Here is a 20989-nt window from a genome sequence, read left to right as displayed (position 1 = left end):
ACCTTCCCAGCCCTGATGAGACTCTTATCCCCAATTAACCACCAAAAAGTCAGAAGTAGAGCTTTGGCTCAGGTAGTAGAGTACTAACCTTAAGCAAAAAAGCTAAAGAACAGCAAGCACCCAGACCCTGAATTCAAGTCTTAGTACCAGCACTTACACACACACACACACACACACACACACACACACAAATGCAGTCTATGAGCCAGATTCCTGTGGTCCCAGCACTTGGGAGGCAGCGACGAGGATCTTGAGTTCAAGGCCATCCTTGCAAAAGAAAAACCAAGGACTGTAGGTGCAGCACAGTGGTACAGCATTTGCCTAGTATTCACAAGGTCCTGGATGTCATCCCAGCATACACACACATACACATACATACACACAGAGCTACTTCATATCTATAAGCATAGTACTCCCTTATAATTAGCATAATCCTTACCTACTGGTATAATAATAATTGATATGTTTTTTCCTACTAAACCAGTTTAATTCCCCTTTCTACACTGAAAACAAATGCCTGTGTGATAGCTGTAGAATAGTCCATAAAGAGCTGACATCTCTTGCCAATACAGATTGCAACACAATAGCTTTTCCTGTAAACCTCAGATGAACTCTGCCTGAGATTACACCCCAAACCAGAGGACTGAGATTAAGAGAATCACCAGAGCCTCTCTGATGGATGTATTTCTACTGATCACTAAATCCTGAGTCCACGTGACTAGTGGTGATTCTCTCTTGTAGGTAAAGCAAGTGATGACTAGATCTGCAGCCATCTAACCTGCAATCACAGTAAACTTCCCCTTAAAAATACTGAGTAAAATCCATCTTTTCTTGCCTTATGTGTGAATATAGGGGCTGATTTTCAGTAAAATAATGGAAGGTCAAAGAAAGATCTGACAGACTTAGGAAATTAACAAAGCAGATCTGACAGAATCAGGAAATTCTGATTCTGTTTCTGACTTTGTAATAACTTCCTACATGAATCTAGAAAGTAATATGTGTTCATATTGTAAAGTGAATTGATCTTTAAGGTCCATTCTCAATGTTAAATCTTGTGATTCTAGGTCTGAGACAATTTTAACAAATAGATCAAGAATGTCAGGGAACTAAACCTTCAAAACAAACATAATATCTTCTCCAGCATTTATTTTATTCTTTTTTTTGAATGGTTGTGGGGCTTGAACTCAGGGCCTAGGCACTGTCTCTGAGCTCTTGTGTTCAAAGCTAGTGCTCTACACTTTTGAACCACAGCACCACTTCCAGAGATGAATCTCACAGACTTTCTTGCCTGGGCTGGTTTCAAGTTGCAATCCTCAAATCTTAATTTCCTGAATGGCTAAGGCATGAGCCACCAGCATCCAGCAGTCTTTTTCTGTTAGTAAATGTTTCCCTCTTAAAAATAAAGACATCCAATGCTGTTTATCCACAGGTTCCACACTAGCAGATTCAACCAACTGCAGATCCAAAATATGCAGAAAAAATCATCTGTGGACTTTTGCCTGGCATTATCCCCACACAACACAATCTAGCAACTATTTACATTGCATTAGACATTACAAGCCATCTAGAGATGATTCCAAGTACATTGAAGAAGCTGGAGGCACAGCTCAAGTAGTAAAACATTAGCCTAGCAAGTACAAAGCCCTGAGTTTAAGCCTCAGTGCCGCAAAAATGAAATAAAAGTAGATTTTAATCTCAACAATAATAAAAACCACTAGGTGTTTTCCATCTAAAAGGTTTAGCCCAGCCAGGAGCTGGTGGCTCAGACCTGTAATCTTAGCTAATTTAGGAGGCTGAGATCTGAGGATCATGATTCAAAGCCAGCCTGGGGAAGAAAAGTTGAAAGACTCCTGTCTCCAATTAATCCTGTAAAAAAAATTTAGTAGAGCTGTGGCTCAAGTGGTAGAGCACTAGCACTAGTTCAAAGAGAGCCCAGGCCCCAATTCAAGTGCCAGGACCAGTGTGCCCACACATACACACACACACACACACACATACACAGACACACACACACAGACACACACACATATTTAGGCCTTATAAATAAATTTGTGCTTCTAAATACGACGTAAGTGAGACTCTGGTAATCCTCTACCTCATTGTTTCCTAAATATCATTCCATTATTCCATTACTGTTTAGCATGGAAATAAAGAGATAATGCATATTCTAACAGTCACTTTGGAAACAATTCATCAGTTTCTTTAAAAGTCGAACATAAATTTGTTAAAGGATCCAGTAGTTCAACTAGCGTCTACCCTGAAAACTTTTTATAAATATTCATAGTAGCATTGATTCACAATAGCACAAAAGTGGAAATAGCCTGATGTCTATCAACTGGTAACTAGACAAGAAAAATATGGCATATCCTATACAAGGAGTTATTTGTCCAATAATGAATAAAAAAAAACTGAAGTAAGTTACAATATGGCTAAGCCTAAAAAATATGCCAAGGGAAGAAAGTAGATCAAAAGATCCCATCTTGTAGGATTCTGTGTACATGATAGACCTAGAAAATGAAAACCTTTAAGGACAGGAAGTGAATTAGCAGTTGTCTGGTACTGGAAATGGAAGCAGGGTTGACTGCAGATGGACGCAAGGATATTTCTAGAAAGATGGAATTATTCTAAAACTGAACCATAACAAGGACACAAATCTATTACTTATTTTTTAAATGATTGTACACCTGAGTGGGATTTTGTGTTATGTAAAGTATATGCCTAGAAACCTGTCGAATAACTGAGTAAGGAAACAGCCAAGTGGCACAGTTTTTACCTGGGAAATGTTGAGCTCCTGTAACTGGCTCTCAGTAATCTCGCTGAGCTGCCGAAACGTCATGGTAAAATCGGCTTCTGTCTTTTCCATGAGCTAAAGAAAGCAATCACATGTAGTGATCCCAGTTCTTTTAAAACATGCTATTGGGATATTCTGATAGCATATAAACATATGCTAGAACATATAAACATAGCCATAAACATATACTATCAGAATTTGCAGAAAGAAGGTAAATGTAAACTCACATGTAAGAGAAATGCAATTAACTCATCATCACCTTCTCCTTCTCCAAGTAATCCCAATTTAGCTTTGAATAATTTTCTAAATCTAAAAGGAGAAGGGCCATTTTATTATTACAATTCTCACTAGTCTATGAACTGTCCTCCAATTGTCCAACCAAGATACTTCATCATCCAGATTCAAAAATGACAAACCTTGTATAATAAACAGCAGGGTATCCATCAAGCATCTGAGCAGCCCTAGGGGATAAAAGGGAAAGACAGATAAACCATAATTTAAAATTAACACTCTTGAGCCAGTTGTCAGTGGATGACTCCTGTAATCCTAGCTACTCAAGAGGCTGAGGTCTGAGGATCTAGGTCAAAGCCAGTCCAGGCAGACAAATCTGTGAGACTATTACCTCCAATACACCAGCAAAAACTTTGAACTAGAAGTATGGCTCAAGAGGTAGGGCACTGGCCTTGAGTGAAAAAGCCAAGCAACTGTGCTAGGCCTTGAGTTCAAGCCCCAATACTAGCATAAAATAATTTAAATGAACTTAAACATTCTTAAATTACATTCTATTAAAATGGCAACACATATACCTGTAATTTCAACACTTGAGAGGCAGAAGGATTGTGAGTTTGAGACCAGTCTGGGAAACATGGCAAAACCTTGTCTCAAAAAAAGAGGTCTGGCTGGGTGCTGGTGGCTCATGCCTGTAACTCTCAGGAGGCTGAGATCTGAGGATCACAGTTCAGAGCCAGTCTGGGCAGGAAAGTCTATGAGACTCTTATCTTCAATAAACCACCAGAAAACCAGAAATGGCTCTATGGCTCAAATGATAGAGCACTTGCCTTGAGCTGAAGTGCTTAGGGACAGCACCCAGGCCCAGAGTTCAAGCCCCACAACCAACAACAACAAAAAAAAAGATGTCTGGGGCTGGAACTGATAGAGTGGTTGTCTAGCATGTGTAAGACCCTGGGTTTGATCCACTGACCACTGTAGAAAACATAGATAGATAGATAGATAGATAGATAGATAGATAGATAGATAGATAGATAGATAGATAGATAGATAGATAGATAGATAGATGAATACATACATACATACATATATGTATCCTATACATATATTAAAAATAACAAAGAGATTACATGTTTGTAATTCTAGCCTACTGGCTTAATCACATATCATATATAGAGACAACTGTCACTATAAAGTTACTTATTCAAAAATTTGGATATCATACAAGTCAAATCATGTCATCACTATAAATAAGTAGTCTATAGGACAAATGTTGTTATGCTTCTGTAATAGCCAGACAGTCATAGAAATGTGGTATCTGTATCAAGCTTTTTCTTGTTACAAGGTGATTACAGTTACCTAAGTCAGGTAAAGAGTATGTTTCTTTTTGGACAATGTCACCCCTTTCTTCACTCTAGCCCAGTTTTTCCTCCCATCTCCACCTACAAGTTGTATAGTTCATTTTCAACATAGTGTCTAGTGAGTACCACTGCTGCATTTGTTCACCCATTGTTTCTCCATTTCTGTTTCCCTTTTGCTCTCCCAAAGACAGATAAATGAACAAACAAGACAAAAAGAAAATGAAAACAGCAACAAAGAAAACCTTCTTGTTTCCATTTCCTGGAGTCCATTTCAATTTACAATCATCTTAAGACTCAAACTACCTCACCCAATATATTAATATCTTCTTTGTCTGAATATTTAAAAAATGAACCTATTATAGAAACTAAAGAGCAATCTTAAACTCATCCTTAAATAGTCTATCTCAGCATTCTAAATTTATTTCAAGTGATACAAAAACTTAAAATATTCTCAAATCCCACCCCTTCCCTTTACCTTTCTGACCATATCTCCTCTAAGTCCTCCTCTGGCATTTGCAAAGAACTGTCGATTGATTTCTTTGCAAATGATCTAATTCTTCCTAATGAATGAGTAAAATTCCATTGTATATATACACCACATTTTTTGTGCCAGTCCTGGGGCTTGAACTCAGGGCCTAGGCACTGTCTCTGAGCTTCTTTTGTTCAAGGCTAGCATTCTACCACTTGAGCCACAGTGCCACTTCTGACTTTTTCTCTTTATGTGGTGCTGAGGAATTGAACCCAGGGTTTCATGCATGCTAGGCAAGCATTCAACCACTAAGCCACATTCCCATCCCAACAGTTTCTTTTTATTATTTTATTGTTATTGTAAAGATGATGTACAGAGGGGTTATAGTTACGTAAGTCAAGGAATGAACACATTTCTTTTTGAACAGTGTCACCTCTTCCCTTGTTTTCTCCCAGATTTTCCCTCCTGATTCTCTTCCCCCACAAGTTGTATAGTTCAATTTCCTTACAAATACTACAATATCATTCTTTCTGATGGAAGCATAGAATTCTTCTTTTTTTTTTTTTTTTTTGGTCATGGGGCCTGAACTCTGGGCCTGGGCGCTGTCCCTCAGTTCTTCAGCTCAAGGCTAGCGCTCTACCACTTCAGCCACTGTGCCACTTCTGGCTTTTTCTGCTTATGTGGTGCTGAGGAATCGAACCCAGGGCTTCACGCATGCAAGGCAAACACTACCACTGAGCCACTTTCCCAGCCCGGAAACATAGACTTCTATTTATATATACACCATATTTTCTTGATCCATTCATCCATTAAAGGGTATCTGGACTGTTTCCATACTATGGCTATGGTGAATAATGAAGCAATGAACACGATTATGCAGGTGGCTTTACTATATCCTAGTTTCTAATCTTTTGAATAAATGCCCAAGAGAAGAATTGCTGGATTATGGGTTCTATGTTTAGTTTTTTTTTAAGAATCTCCAAACTGATTTTCAGAGTGGTTGAACAAGTTTACATTACCATCATCCGTGCATTAGGGATCTTTTTCTCCCACATTCTCACCATCATCTGTTATTATTTGTATTCTTTTTGTGTGTGCCAGTCTTGGGAATTGAACTCGGGGCCTGGGCACTATCCCTGAGCTTTTTTACTCAAGGCTAGAGTTGTATCACTTGAGCCACAGCTCCATTTCCAGCTTTTTTGGTAGTTAGAGACATGAGTTTCTCAGGCTTTACTGCCCGGGTTAGCTTCAAACCACAATCCTCAGATGTCAGCCTCCTGAGTAGCTAGGAATGCAACTGGAGTGAGGTGGAATCTCAGTCTTGTTTTGGTTTTCATTTCCTTTATGGCCAAAGATGTTGAGCATTTCTTCATATGTTTATTGGCCATTTTTACTTCTTCTGAGAAGTCTCTGTTTAGCTCATTTCTCCATTAGTTGGATTGCTGACTCGCTGACAGTTCAGTTTCTTAAGCCCTTTGTATATTCTAGATATTAGAGACTCCACCCTAGGCTCCTAGAGTTAATATATAACTTTAGCTAAATAGCACAGTATAAAAATCAATACACAAAAATCAATAGCTTTTCTATATGCAATAATAAGATCAAGAGTGAAATCAGGAAAGCAACTCCATTTGCAATAGTCACCCCTCCCTAAAAAAAAATCCTAATAATAAACCTAGCCAAAGAAGTGAAAGACACCTATAAAAAAAACTACAAATTTTTGAGGAAAGAAATTGAAAAAGACATTCAGAAATGGAAAGATCTTCTAGGTTCCTGGACTGGCAGAATGTTGTGAAAATGGCAATACTGTCCAAGGCAATCTACAAACACAATGCAATATCCATCAAAATTTCAATGTTATTCTTCAATCCAAAAATCATATTGAATCACAAAATGTCCTGACCAAATCTCAAAAACAATTCTGGGCAATAATAATAATAATAATGTTGGACATACAACAATTCTAATACTTCAAATTCTACTATTCAGCTATAGTAATGAAAACAGGTTGGTACTGGCACAAAAACAGGCCTGAGCACCCATGGGACAGAATAGAAAACCCAGAAATAAACCCACAAAGTTACAGTCAAGGATCAGGGAGCCAAAAACATAGGATGGAAAAAAGAACAGATAGTGTTAGGGAAAAGGATATCCACGTGCAGAATACTGAAACCAGACCTTTATCTATTCCTTCCTATCACTCTGTACTAATATCAATTCGAAATGGATCAAACACCTCAACATCAGCCCTGAAACCATGAAATAGGAAGGAGTAGGAGAAACATTAAAACATACTGACATAGGCAGGGAGTAAAGTTCCAGGAGAGAGCAAATCGAAGAAAGAACAGACAAATGGGATTGTATCAAACTAAGAAGTTTCTGCATGGGCTGGACACCAGTGTCTCACGTTTGTAATCCTAGCTATCCAGAAGGCTCAGATCTGAGGACCACAATTTGAAGCCAGCCCAGGCAGGAAAAGTCCATGAGACTCTTATCTCCAATTAACCTCTAGAAAACTGGAAGTGGTGCTATGGCTCAAAGTGGTACAGTGCTAGTCTTGAGTGCAAAAGTTCAGGGACACCACCCAGTTCCTGAGTTCAAGCCCATGACGGAAAAAAAAAATGATATTTATGCATGGGGAAGGATATAGTTAGCAACTAAAAAGACAGCCCACAGAACAGAAGATCTTTGCTAGCTATATGTTAGGCAATGGCCTAATATCCAAGATTTCATGTGTTTACTATTCCTTCCTTGAAAATTCCAAACCTCTCTCTCAAAGTACTCATGTATTAGGAGATAGTACTTATCTACTAATATACTATACAACACATTTATTTTGGTGGTACTGGAGTTTGAACGCAGAGCTTCACACTTATTAGGCAAGCACTCTACTCTTTGAGCTTTACTTTCAGCTCTTTTTGCTATGTGTATTTTTGAAATAGAATCTTTTTTGGGAGGCCTGGGGTGCTCTGGACTGTAATCCTCTTATTGATACTTGTTATGATAGCTGGAATGAAAGGCATGTGCTATAATGTCTACTTTTTCTGTTAAAGGGTCTCATAGACATTTCCCCCTCAGGCTAGACTGGAACCATGAGCCTCCCAATCTCAACCTCTCATTAGCTGGAATAACAGGTGCATGTGACCACAACCTGCTATTGACTAAGATGGTTCTCCTGAACTTATTTTCCAGGCTGACCCCAAACTGTGATCCTTCCAATCTCTACCTCCTGAAAAGCTAGGATTGCAGGTATAAGCCACTGTGCTTGACTACAGTGATTGTAATGCAATACATTTTGACATTAATATCATTAGTAGATTTAGGATTTACTCACCGCTGCTTTTGCATAGGATCAAACAACAAGTTCAGCACTTGTAACAACTTGTTTAGATTAAACATTCCAATATTGGCTTGATTTCCTATTTTATATCTTCTTTCATTATCAGATGTGTTTGGTACAAAATCTGTTTTAAACAAAATATTACAGCTTTGTAGGAGGATAATTATAGCAAATACCTTCTTTATAATTTTAAGTTTGTATTTAATATATTATTTATATATAATTTATATAATATTTATATATTTATACATTCTATTTCTATTATATATTATTTATATAGTTATATTTAATATTTAATGAGTTTATATTTGTTAGGTAAACATTTTCTGGCATTAAATACTTAACTAAAAGGTAATAGAAACATTTAATAATATTCATATACACTAAAAGCTTTAAAAATATAAACATTTGGTTGAGTACCAGTGGCTCATCCCCATAATCGTAGCTACTCAGGAGGCTAACATCTGAGGTTTGTGGTTCAAGCCAGCCTAGGCAGAAAAGTACATAAGACTCATCTCCAATTACCTAGCAAAAAGCCAGAAGTGGAGGTATGGCTCACGCAGTAGAATGCTCGCCTTGAACAAAACAACTAAAAGACAGCATCCAGGCCCTGAGTTCAAGCCCCATTACTGGCATCCACCAATCAATCAATGAATGAATAAAATATGAACACTTGCTGAATAGATCAATACATTTGAAAAAAATTTATTATCCTTAATAGTTGTACAAAGGACTTGTCACTTAGAAAAGCAGTTTATAAATACAGTGCCTCTTGCTCCATGTCATCCCTTTTAACATTTTCTTTCACATCTCCCACCCTATCCCCTCCCTTACTTTTCTTAAGTTGTAGGTTATGTATTTAACTTTTTGCTGTCTAGCAAAGCAATTTGTGTATACAATCCCTCTTGATCTGTGTCATTCTCTCAACATCTTCACTCCCTTCAATTCACCCTTCTCTTTTTTTGGGGGGGAGGGTCCGGCCGTGGGGCCTGAACTCTGGGCCTGGGCGCTGTCCCTCAGCTCTTCAGCTCAAGGCTAGCGATCTACCACTTGAGCCACAGCGCCACTTCCGGCTTTTTTCTTTTTGCTTATATGGTGCTGGGGAATCGAACCCAGGGCCTCAGGCATACAAGGCAAGGGCTTTAACCACTGAGCCACCTTCCCAGCCCTCACCCTTCTCTTATTTGTCTCACTTCTGTGGCATACACAATACATTCTTGCCTGCATTCTACCCATTTCCCAGTTCATTCCTCTCCCCTTCTCCCCTTTTCCCCCCTCCCCTTGCAAGTACCCATTTCCTGGTACTTATTTTGTTCAGCTTCAATCTACTCTTTCTAAAGAATTATACTATTTGTGCCCTCCATGAAGTCTACTATATTTCAGTTCATTCATTTATAATTTTTTGGTATTTTTTATTTTTGATTAGTACGTATTTTTATATAAAGATGCTCAACAGAGGGGTTACAGTTACATGTGTAAGGTAATGAGTATTTCCTATTGAGTATTGCTACCTCCTCCTTTGTTTTTCCCCTACCATCCCTTCCCTCCCCTCATTTATAAATTTTTTTAAAAAAATTTTTGTTTTTTGGGGGATCCGGTCGTGGGGCCTGAACCCTGGGCCTGGGCGCTGTCCCTCAGCTCTTCAGCTCAAGGCTAGCACTCTACCACTTGAGCCACAGCGCCACTTCCGGCTTTTTTCTTTTTTTGCTTATGTGGTGCTGAGGAATCGAACCCAGGGCCTCATGCATGCAAGGCAAGCGCTCTACCACTGAGCCACCTTCCCAGCCCCTAAAAACTTTTTTATTCATTTTTTTTTTGGTCGGTCGTGGGGCTTGAACACTGGGCTTGGGCACTATCCCTTAGCTCTTCAGCTCAAGGCGAGTGCTCTACCTCTTGAGCCATAGCGCCACTTCCTCATTTATAAATTTTTAACCCACAAGACTTACCACTTTATAAATTGTCTTTTTTTCTTCCTTCCTTTTTAAAAAAAAAAATTCAGTCCTGAGGATTATACCTAAGGCCTTGCACATGCTAGGCAAGCAGTCTACTACTAAGCTACATGTCTGGCACAAATTCTAGCTCCAGTAGCATGCCTTTTACAAAGCTTTATGTGACTGTTCTAGTCATGCGTAGTTGTTACGGTCACTACATTTTATATATTAGCAGGATGAGAGGTTTCCTTCAAAGACACAGAGCCATTAAGAGCCAGATGCCCAAACCCACATGCGTGAGGACATATCCCTGACGTACTTCATCTCCTTTTCCTAATGTGTAATTCCTGGAGGATAGAGGCCAAGGATTCATCCCTGTATGACTTCACATGCCCAGAAGGCAGATAAAAACAACTGTATCTGTGAATGCGCTCTAGCCATTGTTCTTCTTCTCTCCCACAATATTATCTACAACAACTCAATCTAAAATAAACCTGTGAATTTTTTTCTTTAAAGAAACATACATGGGGGGTGGGAGTTGGGGAGGTGGGAAGGGCAGGGATAATAGGGGGAAAAACAAAGGAGGAGGTAACAATGCTGGATAGGAAATGTACTCATTACCTTACTTATGTAACTATAACCCCTCTGTATAGTATTTTTACAATAAAAAAATTAAAAAAAAGAAACACACATTTATGTAAATCACACATACCTGGATTATAGGCCTCCATAAAACCAAATGGACCATAGTCAATTGTAATAGACAACAAACTGAAATTATCAGTATTGCACACACCTAAAACAACAACAAAAAAGTCCAAAAATATAGCGATAACGCTTTTTTCTTTAATTTGATAAGCTATCCAGAATGAAACAACAAAAGATCTATCAACTATGTTATCAACTGTGTTAGAGAAGAAATAAAATTAAATTTTCAGTGTAAAGTTTAATTGATAACATTTGATAGCTTAACATGTTAAAATTATTATTTTAAAATTTGTGTTTGGGGAGAGGGGGCTAGAATCTTCTTTCTAGGGGAGGGGATGGCTGGAGATAGCTGTCCATTAAAGGAAAGGGTCAAGAAAAACTGGCATGAAATGGATAACCCTGGAGAATGAACTACCACTTCTCTGTGGTTTTAATTATTCACCATAAGCACATAGTACTTTATAATTAAATTTAATAGCTTTAAAAAGCTCTAAACATATTATATACTCATGCATACAATAATAATGACCAAATAACTTCTCAATGCTGGGTGCTGATGGCAAAAAGTTCATGAGACCCCATCTCAATCCATAACTAGGTATAATAGTACAGGCCTCTCATCCCAGCTACTTGGAAGGCTAAGTATGGGAGGACAGTGGTTCTAGGCCAGCTTGGGCACAAAAGTTCATTAAACCCTATCTAACAAAAAAAAAAAAAAAACAGCTGAGTATGGTGGCATACACCTGTCACCCTAGCTATGACAAGGCCAGCCCTATTTTAGAGATAGCAAAACCGCATCTCTTAATAACCAGAGAAGAAAGTAAAGTAATTAATTAATAAACAAATGAACAGCTTGGCTCAAGTGTTAGAAAACCTTACTAGAAAAACAAAACCCTGGGGCTGGGAAGATGGCCCAGCGGTAGAGTGCTTGCCTCGCATGCATGAGGTCCTGGGTTCAATTCCTCAACACCACATAAGCAGAAAAAAAGCGGGAAGTGGTGCTGTGGCTCAAGTGGTAGAGTGCTAACCTTGAGCTGAAAAACTGAGGGACAGCGCCCAGGCCCAGAGTTTAGGCCCCATGACTGACAAAAAACAAAACAAACAAACAAACAAACAAAAAACCTTCACAGGTGACATTGTCCTATTTTGTGATTACTACTCCCTTCAAATACAAGTTATTTCCCTCCCCATTTGTTTATTTACTTGATTTGCATACATTCATGGTACAAGGGGGCTTCCTTGTGACTTTTTCCCCAAAGCAAAGAATATATCCTGATCAACCTCCCTCACTCTCCTTCACCCACTCCCTCTCTCTCAAAATCACCCCAGCACCCATTTTCATTCATCCCTCCCCTTCCTGCCATCACTTAACCCCTAGACAGGCTGCCAGACTTTCCTATGAATAAAATCCATTTAAAAAATGAAAGGCCTTATCCTCTGTGGCTTACTTTAAAAAATGTATATTTAAGCCGGGCGCTGGTGGCTCACGCCTGTAATCCTAGCTACTCAGGAGGCTGAGATCTGAGGATCGCGGTTCAAAGCCAGCCCGGGCAAGAAAGACCGTGAGACTCCTATCTCCAAAAAACCACCAGAAAACCGGAAGTGGCGCTATAGCTCAAGTGGTAGAGCGCTCGCCTTGAGCTGAAGAGCTGAGGGACAGTGCCCAAGCCCAGAGTTCAAGCCCCACGACCGACAAAAAAAAAAAAAAATGTATATTTAAAATATACAGAAGTCCACTGGCAGAATTTTTTTTTTGGCAGAACAAGGAGAAGATGTTGAGATAGGGCCTTGTCTAACTCACAATTCTTCCCCGAGCTCCAAGTGCTGAGATTATTGGTGTATACCTCTCTGCCTGGCTAGCAAAAAATTTAAATACACCATAAAAAAATGTCTTTTGCGTCAACAAATTAATTCTTTTAATTCTCATCAAAAGAATGAATTGTCAATAGATAACTTACCATGAGCAAAACCAACAGACATCCACAAGGCTATAAGCTGTGCCACCTCAGATACCACGATAGAAAAAAAATCCTACAATAAAATTCCAAAATTTTCAGGATTTTAGTAATTTACAGAATAACCTTTTGCATCCTCTAACAATGTACAGTATAATAATTTTTTGTTGTTTTTGTTGTTGGTCATGGGGCCTAAACTCTGGGGCGTGGGCGCTGTCCCTAAGCTCTTCAGCTCAAGGCTAGCGCTCTACCACTTGAGCCACAGTGCTACTTCGGGCTTTTTCTGCTTATGTGGTGCTGAGGAATCAAACCCAGGGCATCATGCATGCAAGGCAAGCACTCTACCACAGAGCCACCTTCCCAGCCCAGTATAATAAATTTAAAGAGAATATGGAACAAACTCAAATCTAGTCAATAGGTGATTAAGAGGAAGGAAACATGTACAATGGAAGTAAACTTAACAAGAGATAACATAGAAACAACATTGATATAGTAGGACCTGCATTCTTCATATTCAATGAGAAAAGTAAAGGTAATAGAATTCACAAAAGAGTTAAAGTAATGTGACTAGTCAACTTTATAATATGAGCCAAAAAAAGAGACCAATTCCCTTTTCTAAAATATGAAAATGGCTTATGAAGATCAATAACTTCCAACAATGGTAGCAACATTTTCTTATTGTACATTGTGTTTTGTGCCAGAACTCAGGCCTTGGGTACTCACTTGGCTTTTTCACTCAGTCTGGTGCTCTACCCCTTGAGCCATACTTCTACTTTCAGCTTTTTGCTGGTTAACTGGATATAAGAGTCTCACAAATTTTTCTGCCTGGACTGGTGCTGAACATAATCCTCAGATCTCAGCCTCTTGAATAGCTACAATTATAGGCATGAGCCACTACTGCCCAATTATGCTTACTTTTAAAGTATTACTCTAAAATGCCTATATACCTAATGTGAGGAAATAATATTTGTATTAAGCCATGAACGTCATTCAAAAAATAACACCAGTGGCTCAGCGGTAGAATGCTTGTCTTGCATGCATGAGGCCCTGGGTTCAATTCCTCAGCACCACATAAACAGAAAAGGCCAGAAGTGGTAGAGCACTAGCCTTGAGCTGAAGAGCTCAGGGACAATGCCCAGGCCTAGAGTTCAAGCCCCATGACCTACCAAAAAAATAACTTACCGTTGGGATGTCAGAACACTTGTTCTTTTTTTTCCTATGCATTTTGCAAACAGAACAACTGTACTATCTATGATGTAGTTCATTTCATCTCCTTCTAACAAAATGTTCAAAGTGCCCTACACCTCCTTTCCTAGGTTTACTTCTGTAAGTTATAAACTTTAACACAAGACAATGAAAGATGTTAATGAACTATTATTGCCTTTTCTCTTTAAAAACTTACCACATATCTATTGGGTCCTCTTACATTCACTGAGGGGAAATACTCATGGATGATGAAATCTAATAGGGTCCTGGAAATTAGAAGGAGGTGGTGTCAGAGTTCTTAAGAAACAAAGTCACACTCAAGTGCTATAATCCAGCTTTGAAATTTATATATTCATCCGATCAGCCTTAAACTTATATTCCAACATAACCAAGGAGATATTTCCTTGAATAACAATAAAATATGTAAATGTGTCTCAAAGATTATGTTAGATTCCACCTTACAAGGCTAGAAATTCAGATTGGTTCAAGAAACATCCATTGAGAAGCTCTTGTATTTGCACCATAGGAAAGTTCTAGGAAAAAGACCTCCAAGAACCCATAGTCTATTGGGGAGGGAGGAAAAGAGAATATATACAGAAATCATAATAATACAGTATTAAAATACAATGAAACAAATGTGTAAAAGGTAGAGCCAGAACAAGGAATGATTATTTATATGTGGAAGGTCATTTAAAGCTTCACAAACAATGTGATTTAAAAAACTGACAAATGTCTGCAGCTAAAATATTTAAAAGTAGAGGTACTGAGGTTCAAAATGGTAGAGAGCTCAAGGACAGTGTGCAGGCCCTGATTTCAAGCCCCATGACTGACAAAAAGGACAGAAAGAAAGAAAAAGAAATGTACTCATTGCCAGGTGCTGGTGGCCCACACCTGTCATCCTAGCTACTCAGGAGGCTGAGAACTGGGGATCACGGTTTGAGGCCAGCCTGGACAGAAAAGTCCATGAGAGTCTTATCTCCAATAATCTCACTTACATGTGGAATCTGAAGAAAGTGAACTCATAGAAACAGAAATTAGAATAGTGGTTACTATGGGTGAGGGGTTAGGAAAGCCCCTGACCCATGATTTTAGTTTAAGATGAATAAATTCTGGAGACCTAATATACATACTATAGTTACTAACAATCTATGTATACTTTAAGTTAGTTAAGAGAGTATATTTTAGCTGGGGGCTGGTAGCTCATGCCTGTAATCCTCGCTACTTAGAATGCTGAAATCTAAGAATCTAAGTTGGAAGCCAGCCCAGGAAGGAAAGTCCTTAAGACTCTTATCTCCAATTAACCACCAGAAAACCAGAAGTGGTTCTGTGGCTGAAAGTGCTAAAGCACTAGCCTCCAGCAAAAAAGCACAGGGACAGGGCCCAGGCCTGAGTTCAAGCCCCATGACCGACAAAAAAAAAAAAGAAGAATATATCTTAAGTATTCTCACCACACTCCCATAAAATGTAACTGACTGAGGTGATAGAAATTATACTTACCTTGATTATGGTAATCATTGCACAGAATATACATATATCAAAATGTACACTGAACTGGAAATATAGCTCAGTGGTAGAAGGCTTGCCTAGCATGTATCAGGCCCTGTGTTCAATCCTCAGCATCACAAAAAGAAAATTAATTAATTACTAAAACACTGTATACCTTAAGTATATGCAACATTTATATGCAATATTAAAAGCAATTATACCTCAATTAAGTGGAGGAAAAATGCTTCCATAGCTTTAAAAACAAAAAGTTAATTGTCGAACCTTAGTAAATCCAGTTCACCATAATGAGCCAAAATTTCTAATGATCCAATTCTAAACCATGATTTTGCAACACGCAACACCACTGCACCTTTAAAAAGAAACATTTATTTTAGCATAAGATGATTTTAACCTATATAGTCAATAGCAAAATTTTGTTTTCCTTAAGATAAAATTATTTTAATAGACAATATAGTTATTAAATTTACTTAGAAAAAAACTAACTTTCATTCCACAAAGGGTCGAGGGTTTGTGGAGAGGTTTTTGTTAATTTGTTTGTGTTTTCCTCTACTACTTTAAGAACACAGTGGCTCTTGGGAAAACATCAGGGTAACAGTAAAATAAAAATATCTTTATATATGTGAAGTCCTAGAAGTGAAAATGGGGGGGGGGAGGGGTAGTTGCGGAAATGGGAGGGAAGGGATGGTAGGGAAAAAACAAAGAAGGAGGCAAAAAGGTTGAACCAATTCAGCAGCAAAACCCACTAGACACTAGGTTGGAAATGAACTATACAACTTGAGGGGAGGGAGTCAGGAGGGAAAAAAAGAAGAAAAAGAAGTGAAAATGATCAAATGGGATTATTTGAATCTTTAAGACTATGGCTCGGAATTCAAAGAGACTATATATACAAGTCATAGCCACAAAAGTAATATGCTGTACAAACCCCACAACAATCTGTGATCGGAATTTTATATCACCATGAACAAAGAAACAAATTGTTGTCATAAGCCTTTGTAAAACAATATTATTTTATCCAATGATATTAACAGGAGAAAAAGATGTTGTAAAGAGAAATAACTTTTAGTTTCATTAAACCTGAATGTTTTCAGAGTATTATGTTTATGAAAATCTTATTTTTTTAAATATATTACTATAGCCAGGTGCCAGTGGCTCACACCTGTAATCACAGCTACTAAGAAGGCTGACATCTGAGGATCATGGTTCAATGCCAGCCTGGGCAGGAAAGTCTGTGAAACTCTTATCTCCAATAAACCACCAGAAAGCCAAAAGTGGTGCTGTAGCTCAAGTGGTAGAGTGCTAGCATTGAGCTAAAGAGCTGAGAGACAGCGCTCAGGCCCAGAGTTCAAGCCCCACAACCAACAAAAATTTTATATATATATATATATATTACTATAGGACTTGGAAGGTGGCTCAGTGGTAAAGTGCTTGCCTTGAATGCATGAGGCCCTGGGTTCGATTCCTTAGCACCATATAAGTAGAAAATGCCAGAAGTGGAGCTGTGGCTCAAGCAGTAGAGTGCTAGCCTTGAGCTGAAGAGCTGAGGGACAGTGCTCAGGCCCAGAGTTCAAGCCCCACACAACCAACAAAAATTTAAAAAAAAAAAAAAAATATATATATATATATATATACATATATATATATATATATGTAGCCATAGTATGAAAGTTTGCAACTTACTCAAATTTAAATGTTGAAATCTAATCAAAGATGGTATAAGAAGGTGGAATAAGATATGGAAGCTAGATCTAAAATACTCTCAGACATGATAAATTATATAAGACTCTCAGCATTCACACACAGTGAGACCAAAGGAGAATGCTCTTGGGGGAAAAACACAAAGGTGTAATGCCTATGTGCCTCTGATCATATAAGATAATATTTCAAAATGAACTCCAAAAAATGGAAACAAGAGGTTTTTTTCCTTGTTGTTGTTTTTGTTGTCCTTTTTATGTGTTGTTTGTTCTTTTTTTTGGGGGGGGGGGGGATCCGGTCCTGGGCCTGAACTCTGGGCTTGGGTGCTGTCCCTCAGGTCTTCAGCTCAAGGCTAGCGCTCTACCACTTGAGCCTCAGCACCATTTCCGGCTTTTTTTCTGCTTATGTGGTGCTGAGGAATCGAACCTAGGGCCTCATGCATGCAAGGCAAGCGCTCTACCACTGAGCCCCCTTCCCAGCCCCGTGTTGTTTGTTCTTAAATCTGTCTTTGGGACAATAAGAAGGAGCCCATAAATGGAGGGAGAAAGGGTAAAAATGCACAATATACAACATGTACAATATACAAACAAATGCACAAATACAAAAGTCACAAGACACTAGACTCACTGCTGAGAGAAATTTTTCTCTCATTCCCCCTCCCCTCGATCTCTTTAGATGTACCTCTACAGCACATTTCTCATTCCCTTTCTTCTAAACTATTTTCCTTCTAAACTACTAAACATGAAGACAGTTAACTGAACATACTAAATAAGAACATAAAGTAAGAGCAATCAGGTTCTGAGGTAAGGTCTTATGGGATTTCCTGTTGAGAAGTGCATGACCTGTCCCTTCCTATACTGTCTTTGTGATACATTGTGAGTTGCTCGGAAACATTTTTGCTCGGAAACATTTTTGTTCACTTCCCAGATGTCTGCCCTTTGAAATGTATGGGATTGTGAGGTAAACATGTGGAACATGCTATCCTATTATAATATTATACTGTTAAGATTACATCTGGTGTGGGGGGGGGGGGGGAATGGGAGGGCAGGGACGGGAAGGGGAAACAAAGGAGGAGGCAACAATGCTTGATAAGGAATGTACTCATTACCTTGCCCATGTAATTGTAACCCCCTCTGTATGGTATTTTCACAATAAAAAACTTATTAATAAAAAAAAAATTACAACTTGGAGAAAGAAACTTCCTTGGGTCATTTTTAAGAAAATTACAAAGACATCCACTATGTGTTGCTCAAAAAAAATAGTTTAATTTTTGTGTATGAATTTTAAACACTGTTACCTCGTTCTTTTGTAATATTACCATTGTAGAACTGATCTCGCCATACTTCGTCATCACTTACAACCAGGCTGAAAGAGAAAGAGAATCCAACATTTTAACTGCTCTCAAGCTATTCAGAATACTTGAAATGACAAGAAATCTTGCTAATGGAGGGTCAAAGGGTGAACAAATGCAGCAGTGATACTCACTAAATACTGTGTTGTAAATGAGCTATGCAACTTGTGGGTGGGGATGGGAGGGAAAAACTGGGAGAGAGCAAGGGAGGGGTGACATTTTCCCAAAAGAAATGTACTCTTTACCTGATTTATATAACTGTAACCCCTCTGTACATCACCTTTAGGATGATCATATAAAACACACATTTTAAGAAAAGAAATCATGCTACTAGGCATTTATCTGCTCAACTACTGAGACAGTTCTAGAGCTAATATGATGCAGTCCCAAAAGTTAGCTTCAATGAAAGAGGAATTAATTGCCTTGCAGCTCTGCTAGTGGGAATTCCAAGATGGTGCATTGCCTCACTGCACAGAAATTCTCTCACTGAAGAACGGAGCACTGCTCTGCCATCTCCATTCCTGTGAGAAACGCAGTTGAAAAGATTTTCATCTGTAATTAAGTCAACTTTGATTCTTACTTAGATGACTAAAGGTATTGCCAAACTATACCGTGAGTATGGAGTTCTTCCTGAGCCTTTTAACTGGAGTTCCCACTTTTCACCCTGCCTTTAAAACATAGATAGAGATACAGCTATTGATATCGATCTACAGATACAGATACAGATTAGAAGGTTCATGTTAGCATTTATATTATATTATATTATATATTATGTTAGCTATTATATTATATTAATATATTATTATATTATATATATTATATTATATGTGTGCTACCTGTTCATGTAAATTCCAATAAGGTGGGCTCTTCCATCCCCAAGTTGATCTGCCCATATCCCAAACTAAAAGAGACAAGAAGGAAAATTAGTTATATTTATCATCTTTAGAGCTTGGGCAATAATTTGTATAGCCAATGTCTTTTGGTCAAAAAGTATAGAACAGAAAATTACATTTTTAGCATTGTAGTCATCAATAATTAGAATAGTAAGGAAAACAAATTCACTACATTTTCATTTAAAACATGCTATTAAATGAAATTCACTTAATAAAATATAAACTTGGTGGAGGCTCATGCCTGTAATCCTAGCTTCTTGGGTGACTAACATTGGAAAGACTGAGGTTTAAGGACAACACAGGCAGAATATTTCATGAAACACACTCTCAATTAAGAGCTGAGTGAAATATCATGTGCCTATTATCCAAGCTACAATGGGAAGCCTAGCATAGGTAGATTATATCTGGGCATGTACCTAGACAGTAAGCAAAACTCAAAAATAACCAGCACAAAACAGGACTGGAGGTATGGCTCAGCAGTAAGAGCATCTGGAAAGCCCTAGAGTTCAAATTTCAGTTTTGCCAAATACATGCATATGTGTGCATATATAAATATAAATTTAAACACTTTGTTCTTTTTCCATCCTATAGCAAAATTCATGTGTTATTGCTTAATTGATTAAAGAATATATACTAGAGCCAGGTCCTGGGCAGCCATGAGCAAGCAAGCCAAATAAATGTAAGGCCCTGAGTTTGAACTCTAGAATCACAAAAAAATACATACATATACACATATACATATATGTATGCATGTGTGTATGTACATGTATGTGTGTGCATATATATGTGGAGTTGGATAGATGATGTATGAAGAAAGGAGAAAGAATGATGAATTCAATGTTAGGAGTGAGATCAGAAAATTTGCAAGCTAGGGAGGGGGCAAAAGGGGGGGATGGGGAGGTGGGAGATGGGAAGGGATAGGAAGGGGAAACAAAGGAGGAGGCAACAATGCTTGATATGAATTATCTTGCCCATGTAATTGTAACCCCTCTATACGGTATTTTCCCAATAAAATAAAAAAAGAAAGAAAATTTGCAAGCTAATTTTCCATCAATGGAAAGGAAATCATTGATTACACATAATTTCAGACCAGAGAGACACGAGGATATATATGAAATTGATTTTTTAAAGTTTTAGTTTAATTTATTGTACTATACTACGAAAATGCACAAAAAAGTTAACAATAGTTAACAAAAATAGTTAACAAAAATCTGTAGAGTATCAAGCTTGAATTTGTGTTTTAACAATACATGTGTGTACAGGTTTAAATTACTTTCAAATAAATTTACCCTGAACATGAGACATCTTCTAAATCATGGGATCCTGTATTTAAGAGCTAGAAATGACTGTAAGGATCATTTCGTATAGAAGTTCCTAAACTGAGACACATAGTTCATGAAATGTTAATAGTAAAATACTGCAGTCAAGTAGATTTGGAAAATAATAGTAAAGAAAATTAAGCAGATTTCTTTGCTGAGGTACTTTTCACAAATCCTAGAATGATCTCAGTCAACCCCCTCTTCCTTCCTGGTCCTAATGGTTTGTACAACTTTGCTTA

The 20989-nt window shown here is 38.0% G+C and overlaps 1 protein-coding gene across 2 annotated transcripts in view; it reads right to left on the bottom strand.

The window, feature by feature from the left end:
- Positions 1-20989, bottom strand: part of LOC122113144 (protein adenylyltransferase SelO-like) — a 41329-nt gene that overhangs the window by 13734 nt on the left and 6606 nt on the right. For both annotated transcript variants that reach the window (XM_042686097.1, XM_042686098.1), the window contains exons 4-15: positions 19375-19439; positions 19150-19206; positions 18961-19059; positions 18485-18552; positions 15757-15844; positions 14186-14255; positions 12787-12859; positions 10833-10916; positions 8184-8313; positions 3208-3252; positions 3019-3100; positions 2774-2866 (exon numbers count right to left, since the gene is read on the bottom strand). In XM_042686097.1, the coding sequence (XP_042542031.1) occupies positions 2774-2866; positions 3019-3100; positions 3208-3252; positions 8184-8313; positions 10833-10916; positions 12787-12859; positions 14186-14255; positions 15757-15844; positions 18485-18552; positions 18961-19059; positions 19150-19206; positions 19375-19439 (954 nt within the window). The remainder of the gene's footprint in view (positions 1-2773; positions 2867-3018; positions 3101-3207; positions 3253-8183; positions 8314-10832; positions 10917-12786; positions 12860-14185; positions 14256-15756; positions 15845-18484; positions 18553-18960; positions 19060-19149; positions 19207-19374; positions 19440-20989) is intronic.

This window comes from Dipodomys spectabilis, unplaced genomic scaffold (genome assembly GCF_019054845.1).
Source record: "Dipodomys spectabilis isolate Male_0828 unplaced genomic scaffold, ASM1905484v1 ptg000096l, whole genome shotgun sequence".
Taxonomy (NCBI): domain Eukaryota; kingdom Metazoa; phylum Chordata; class Mammalia; order Rodentia; family Heteromyidae; genus Dipodomys; species Dipodomys spectabilis.
Note: the sequence above shows the minus strand (reverse complement) of the source record. Positions and strands in the feature narration are given on the sequence as shown.